The 8,048-nt window shown below is 31.2% G+C and overlaps 2 protein-coding genes across 3 annotated transcripts; both read left to right on the forward strand.

Annotated features, from left to right (window-relative positions):
* LOC111896147 (uncharacterized) lies at positions 1-2,051 on the forward strand. Its single transcript, XM_023892167.3, has 9 exons — positions 1-229; positions 336-452; positions 558-640; positions 757-840; positions 926-1,001; positions 1,111-1,183; positions 1,260-1,333; positions 1,643-1,736; positions 1,839-2,051. Exons 1-9 carry the CDS (start codon positions 118-120, stop codon positions 1,906-1,908), a joined length of 783 nt encoding a protein of 260 aa, XP_023747935.1. The 5' UTR covers positions 1-117; the 3' UTR covers positions 1,909-2,051.
* Positions 2,052-4,122: 2,071 nt separating this feature from the next.
* On the forward strand, positions 4,123-6,578 carry LOC111896144 (uncharacterized). Of its 2 annotated transcripts, none has more exons than XM_023892166.3 (8): positions 4,123-4,321; positions 4,929-5,049; positions 5,130-5,165; positions 5,276-5,413; positions 5,511-5,597; positions 5,954-6,001; positions 6,083-6,159; positions 6,234-6,578. In XM_023892166.3, exons 2-8 carry the CDS (start codon positions 4,981-4,983, stop codon positions 6,382-6,384), a joined length of 606 nt encoding a protein of 201 aa, XP_023747934.1. In that variant the 5' UTR covers positions 4,123-4,321; positions 4,929-4,980; the 3' UTR covers positions 6,385-6,578. The 2 variants fall into 2 exon arrangements, with proteins under 2 accessions (XP_023747934.1, XP_023747933.1); XM_023892165.3 differs by having other exon boundaries at positions 4,969-5,049.
* The last annotated feature ends 1,470 nt before the right edge of the window (positions 6,579-8,048 follow it).

Raw genomic sequence — 8,048 nt, forward strand, 5'->3', positions numbered from 1 at the left:
GTAAGAATGGTACTCCAAGAATCCAAGGTTAACATACGGTTCATTTTAGCAACAACCACCGCGAGCCTAGTGGTAATCGCTCTACAACGGTGGTCATCAGGAACCTCAAAATAAGCCATGGAGGCCGGCGCTCTTTTCAGAGCTCTAAAACCTTCGAATATGATTTTCAAGAAGCCCATCGGACTCCGATGCTCGTCGTCTTCCAAGTCTCCCACTAAGCTCTACACAGGTCAATCAGATGATCAATCACTCATTCCGATTCTAATTACCTTCTGTTTACCACATTAATTCGATTAACATCAATGTTAAGAACCCTAATTCGATTTTTGTTGCAGCAAATGGAAGAACAGTGAAGAGAGCGTACGACGGTTTGTTGTTGGATGCAGGCGGAACACTTCTGCAATTGGCAAAACCCGTCGAAGATATCTACGCATCGATCGGTCATAAATATGGTCCGTTTTTGTTTTTTTCATCACTTCATCTATCAATTTCTGTTTCAAATTACTTTACAAACTATCTATACATCTTAATGTTGCTCTGTTTGTTGATTTTAATAGGTTTAAATGCAACTCCAGCTGATATAAAACAAGGGTTTAAAAGAGCTTTTTCTGCTCCATGGCCTGAAAAGCTTCGTTATCAGGTGACATTGACACATTTAATCTCTTATTCTCCATTTCATACTCAACCATTATCATGAAAATCTTGAGCTTTTTTGCTATAATTTTACAAAATTATACTTCATTTTTCGATTATTAGGGAGATGGGAGGCCATTCTGGAAGCTCGTTGTCTCTGAAGCCACTGGTTGTGCCAATAACGATTACTTTGAAGAAGTTTATGAGGTGATTCACCTAATAACTCACTTTCTTTTCTACTTTTAGTTGATTTACACTCTCGATGAATGTTCATCTTTTACTCTTTAACCAGTATTACGCCAATGGTGATGCTTGGCACCTTCCAACTGGAGCCTATGAAACTATATTGATTCTAAAAGAGGCTGGAGGTCAAAATCATCAAGTACTCTTATATTAATCTTTCAATCACACAAAATTTAAAGAGTAATTCATCTATTTGTTTATCTGAAATCCCAAATTTCTAAAATTTTGATACAGTTAAAATGGCTGTTGTCTCCAATTTTGACACTCGCTTGAGGAAATTGTTGCAGGAACTTAATGTTATTGACTTGTAAGTAATAATTCGAATCAATTAACATCATCCGTTTATCATCTATTGTTTCTTGAATTTGTAATTTTGTTGTTAGGTTTGATGCTGTCATAATTTCTTCAGAAGTTGGGTTTGAAAAGCCAGATGCAAAAATATTCGAAACTGCTTTAGGTATGTCTGACTACAGTGCTGTTTCTTTTTTACTTAAAGGGTAAAATGGTCATTTACTCTCATTCAGTCCAAACAAGAAACAGTTGGGGCTTGGCTGAATGTGTGATAAGACTAAGTGTTGCATACATAAAAACTGTTTCTTTGTGGTCTGAATCTAAGTGAATGACCATTTTACCCTTCAACTGCTAAATAACAAATGACTGTTTATTTGAGAACTGTTAGCAAATGACCATCTTACCCTTGTATATAAAAATGATGTTTTTTTTTTTTTTTTTTTTTTAATTAGAATATGGATTGTTGATAATGTAGATGAGATTAATGTGGAAGCTTCAAAAGCTGTACACGTAGGAGATGATGAAAAGGCAGATAAATTGGGAGCAAAAACTGTTGGTATTAACTGCTGGTAATAAGTTAAAATACTTCAACAACTACATATAATTACATTATTTATAAAAATTTAATTAAATAAATTATGATATAAAAACGATTTATTGTTTTTCAACAGGTTATGGGGATCAGAAGTGAAGACATTTTCAGATATCCAGGATCGCATACTTGTTCCTGAATATAAATAACATTAATTTTTGGCTGGTTTATTTACATTAAATTATCTTTTAAATATTTGATTAATAATTAAACACACCTTATGTATGTATGTACTTGAGTAAAGTTGAATGTTTTGATTATTTTACATTAATCAACATTTTTTTGTCTGTTATCCTTTAACTGTTTGTATAATTTCTTATTTACATAAATGTATTATTTCAAATGTTTTTATGATGCTAGCATGGTTTATGAATAAAAATACCATGTCAATAATGCAACCAATAATTATTTTGTTAGAATTGTACTATAGAAACATATAATAAAGAAAAGGTATTTATAATGATTTCTAAAATACAGTAATTTTGAGAAAAATAGCCATATTTTATGTAATAATAATATATTTTTTTTAGGGCAGACCACCTAGTATTTTTTTTGGGGGTGACAATCTCAACATAATAAACAATATGTTGGGTTGAGATTTTGAACCCATTTAATTAAATGAGTAAACCCGTTTAATTAGATGGGTTGGGTTAGTGTTGAAATTCCTAATCGTTTTACAAACCATCAACCCGTTAAAACTTTTAAATATTTTATAATTTATATCCATTTAGTATTATTATTTAGTTGATCATTATACTTTGATTATTTTTTATTTAACAACAACCATAGGTCATTAACTGATACTGGAATTGTAGTTGATAAAAGTGATAGTCGAATTGTGTAAAATTTAAAAATTAACCATTTATAATGTTTTATGGCTCTAAACACTTAGTTGTGTATGTGTTATGATCATAAGTTTTTGTTGTATAATTTTCAAACTTGAACAATTATTATAATTTTTAAACTGTATGTAATTTTATTTGATGAATTATTTGACATTTAAGAAGTTTTTTTTTGTAAAAATTTAAATAGATCAACTCGGGTTTAATATGTTTAGTAATATGTTAGGTTGGATAAATAATAAACATGTCAATCTGATTTCAACCTATTTACTAAAAAAGTTAGGCTGAGTTGAAAATTTTCAGTCCGTTTATATAACTAGGTTGAGTTGAATTGAAAATTTCATCCAATTTAATTAAACATATCAACCAATTTGTGACATTTTTATATTTTCCAACATATCAACCAATTTAATTAAACATATCAACCCAACTTACCATTGTCACCCCTATTTTTTTTATACCAAAGTTAGTGACATTTTTTTATTTTCTCCATCTAAGGGTGTTCGTTTGGATGGATCGGTTTGATCCGATCCAATCAAGTGAATCCAAATTGATTTCGGTTTTCAAAACATGGATCCGAATAGTCCAAACTAAATTTAAATCCGATCCAATCCGATCCAATTACAATTCGGTTGGATCGGTTTTATAATCGGTTTTCAAAATCGAAACATTTTAAACCAATATATAATTATAATATTACCCAATTTTACACAAGAAGCGAAAAAAATTATTTAGTTGTGATTTGAAATTTATAAACAATTACTAAGCAGATATATTATAGTTAAATATTTTATAGATAGAAAACTTTTGAAATATAATACATATTGATGTTTTTTTATCGGGTGAAATGTTTTGAACCTATTTGAAAAAATAAATTACAAAATTAATAGATAACTATAGATATATATTATAAATAAATAAATAATAAATGTTTATTCGATTATTTTGGAGTATTCGGTTCTTATTTTATAAACCAAAACCAATCTGAAATCCAAAATAATAATTCGGTTTTGTTGAAAACCATTGCAAAAATCCGGATATCCGAACCAAATAGTCCAATCCAAATTGTCCAATTGGACAATTCGGTTTTAACCAAATAGTGAACAACCCTATCTCCATCTATACAAAAAAAAGGGAAATATTCGACTGATTTGATTATTAAACTATGATAAAATACAATAGCTAAATACAAAATTAGTATTAATGGATCAAAAATTATTATTATTAAACTATGATAAAATACAAAAGTTATTACAAAATTAGTATTAATGGATCAAAAAATATTATGTAAAATGAAGAAAATATTATATAATTATATAATATATAATAGAGTTTTCTGCAAAAAAAAAAAAATCTTACTATTTTAGGAATTTTTTGATAAAATTTTAAATTTTTTATAACAGAAATTTTTTAATTATTTAATATTTTACCAAATTAACAAAAAAATTATTTTTTATTTTTAAAATAATAAATAAAAACATATATAAATCTATCTAAATAATAATTTTAGCAGGTCTCAAGTCTCCGAGATTTCCCTCGCCAATTTGCCATGTCGTCTGCTTCATATTCAAGCTAATTACAAGATTTTAATAATTTCTCTGTTCTCACCCCAGAATCTTCTGCTTAATTTTCAAGCTAGTTACTAGTTTTTAACACCAATTTATTTCTTCTCACCCCCAAATCAAATCATCCGCTTCACTGCAATTAATCGGCACCACAGGTATGTTTTCTGCTATATTTTTGTTGTAATCATCCATTACTTCTGAAACGATCAGCTTTCTCAAATAATTATATTTTGTGGCTTTCGTAATCTCCGACTGCGAGTTCAGAGTTTATGTTTTTGTGGAATACCTAGAAAATTATTGCTATTGTAACTTGTAAAACGTGCAGTAGCATTTGTACATTTGGAACTGATTTGGCTGATCACCTGTATAAAATCTAGTACTTAAAACCGCAAAATCTGATACATATATACAGTCTGTGTCTCTGTGATATGATTTTATACAACCAAAATCTATCACATTCCAAATTCAAATGCTGTCCAAGGTACAAAATCTTTCTACAAATCATTATTGAATGAATCCATCCCCTTAAACATATATATTTTCATCGATTTTGAAGTTCAAAAACTAGTCTATTTGACTCGTAAAAGTCAAAGTTGAGTTCTTTGCCTCAAATTTGTCACTAACAATGCTTAAATTGCTCATTCAAATTGTTAGCAAGCATCACACTTTTCCTCATTATGTTTCATTAAGTTTTACCTGAAGGCTCTCTTATATATCTATAAGTTTTTAATTCCATATTTTGATATAAATTTTCGTTTTTAGGCATGTTCTATAAAGTATAAACCCTAGTGAATCTTTGCAGCTTTTCATAACAATGGAACAATTCCCAGAAAGACCATTGTTCGGTGGAGCAGTTTCCACTACTTTCCCACTTAGGTTTGAGGTTAGTTTTGTAATTTACCTTTCAGGTCTCTGTTTGTTTAATATACATTCTTCACTGAAAGTTCAAAATTTCAATCGTAGGATGTGAGCAATATTCGTGAAGTTCCTGATCATCAGGTTTAAGATTATAAAATTTTTCCAACTTCAGTTTAATCCCAATTTGATTGATAAATTGTGCATCAAATTATATTTTTCTTATTTGTTATTGGATTGTTATTTGTTCAAAGGAAGTGTTTGTGGACCCTGCACGTGATGAAAGCCTGATATTTGAGCTTTTAGAATTGAAACATGATGTTGAAGACAATGGAAGTGCTACTTGGTTTTTACAAGACCTTGCTAGAGAACAAGGCGCCGAGGGCAATATCGTAATTTCCTTCTCCCAGTATTGATCAAATATCTTAAATTCGTGTTATTTATGTTAAAAAGAAAAATAAATATTTTGTTTTTATTTATCTGATCCAGGTGACTGAGCAGTCTGCAGTGTTTGAGGCTCCTGAACTCCAATTCAGAAACTTGCCAGCTGTCATAACAACTGCTAATGCCCAAATGGTATAAAAAATAAATCTTTTTTGTTTTTATTTTTCTCTTAAAAAGCCCATATATTCATAACAATGGCCAAAATTGTTAATTTGGAAATTACTTTAAAAACTGATATAACAAGTCAAACCGGTTAATTTGGAAAAATATATGAAAATTTTCTGGTTTGATTGGAAAAAGAAAGTATTAGTGGTCAAATCGCAAAATTGCTCAAAATATAATATTTTTTCTTTTTTGTAATTTGCATTAAATAAAAACAAAAAGTTCAATTTTGTGTATTTACAGAAAATAAAAAATAAATTATACGAACCAAAGATAATGTAATTCCTTTGACAAATTCTGATTCCTTTATTTATTTCTTGTTGTAGGCCATCTCTAAAGCAAGACAAGGAAGAGAAGCACAAAATCTAGTGAAGGTATCTTTTATAATTTGATAATCCAATCCACCATTAAATTGTTTTTTAAATAATGTTAATTTATTTATTTATTTTATTTAGGTATATTTGGCGAATTTGAGACTCAAAGGAGTTGGGACAGATGTAGTTATTACTGCATACGAGCCTGTCTTCATAAAGTATATATCCTTTTATTTTTTTAATGTGTGTGAATTTATGAACCTACTTTAACCATGTTGTGTTGTGGTTGCAGCCCATTGAGTGAAAGTGCGAGCTCGGTTGGAGCCGGTTTAACCGTGCCGGCGGCACAGTCTGGTCGAACTGCGATGGTTGAAGTTTTTAAACAAGCGGTCTCTTCATTTAGAATTAATGATTGGAATCTGTTCGGTGCTGATGCCGTTTGAGCAAGTGTTATCTGTTGTTTGTTGTCTGCTGTCTGATAAATTAGGGAAAATTTTGATGTTGAAAGTTTTTGTTTTCTTGATTTTCTTTATTAAGTTGTTTTTTTTTGTGTTAAGTAAAAGAACACATGTATATGGTCTCCATGGATTTAAGTATTGTTCACATAAATTAATAAGATTTTAGATGTTTTTGTTTAGCGCTTCCATTTGGTTCACTTGGTTATTCTAAATTGCTAATTGATGTTTTTTTAGGCAAAATACCCATTTGTGTTGTGAAATGTGGCTTTGGATTTCTGAAGAAAAGCGTTGGACATTTGGGTTGTGGGATCCACATGATTTAATAATTATATAAACGATAAATAAATAATAAAGGCTAATAAATAAGACAAAATTGCAAAAATGGTAATTTATCTGCTTTTGGTCCAAAACGAAATGTTGTCGCACCACTGGTTTAAAATTGGATATTTCTATTGTTTTTGGTCTCTATACACTTAAAATGACAGTTATGCCCTTATAATTTATATTAATTGTTGAAATACATAAACTAATTTAATTTATATATATTTTTAACTTAAAACTAAAATATAAAAACAAATAACTCATTCCCCACTCTTATCTTAAAGAAGCCCTTCATCATCGGCTCCACCCTCATCACCGATATCTGGAACCACCATCATCAGCAATTATTGTCGCCGGAGTTCACCTAGATCGCAACCACCACCACCTTTTCCAAAGACCTGGTTGTTAGACTCTCCACCCCACTACCACCACCAGTCGCCAGCATCGATACCACCATAAACCTTCACACCCCACTGATATATTCATAAATTGGGGAAGGAGTGATGATCTGGGTCAATAGAGACAACGGGGGAATTTAAACCCAAATCGAATTACCCACCAAACATGGAGCCTTCGGTGATGGGAGATCGATTGTAGAAGATGATAAAAAAATTAGGTCAAGACCTCTTCTTTACCCACCACCAGCCGACTGCCACAACCAAACAGCCTCCACCAAGCTTCACTAGACTGCCATCACCGCCAATCTTGGTTTCACCTTGTTCAATTTGGCCACATCTGCTTCCTTTCGTCTGCCACCACCATTAAATCGAAGACCATCACAGCTTCCCCTACTCTATCTCCAACGACAAGCAATCGATTCAAGTCTTACTCTCAGTCGTTCTCTACTCCACTACGTACCCTACCACTGCAAGCTCATTCCTCTATCTCCTCTAATTCTCTACACCACTACTGACTTTTAATTTTGGTTCTTGAAATAAGATTGGAAACGATTTTTGGATTCGATTTTAGAGGAAAATTTGAAAAGGGGACTTCAGTTTTTGGATTTGATTTGGGGATTTAAGTACGTTTAGGGCAGCACCATCTTGAAGACATATAAGATGGAGGTCTCAGAGATGTAGGAACCGTAAAATGTCCTCCATCATAAAAGGGTGGTCCGATGAAGTCATGCCCATGAAGCTAGTGTTCCAGAAGGTATGGTGGTGTTGTTGTGGGTTTGATTTTATTTTGGTGGTGGAAGTTCCGGTTGGGAGGATGACATACAGAAAAAAGAAGAGATTGAGAGAGAGAGAGAGAGAGAAAGAGAGAGAGAGAGAGAGTGCGTGTGGTGGGTTTATGTTGTTTTTATTTTTCATTTTATTATAAGAATA

This window comes from Lactuca sativa, chromosome 8 (assembly GCF_002870075.4).
Source record: "Lactuca sativa cultivar Salinas chromosome 8, Lsat_Salinas_v11, whole genome shotgun sequence".
In the NCBI taxonomy this organism is placed as follows: domain Eukaryota; kingdom Viridiplantae; phylum Streptophyta; class Magnoliopsida; order Asterales; family Asteraceae; genus Lactuca; species Lactuca sativa.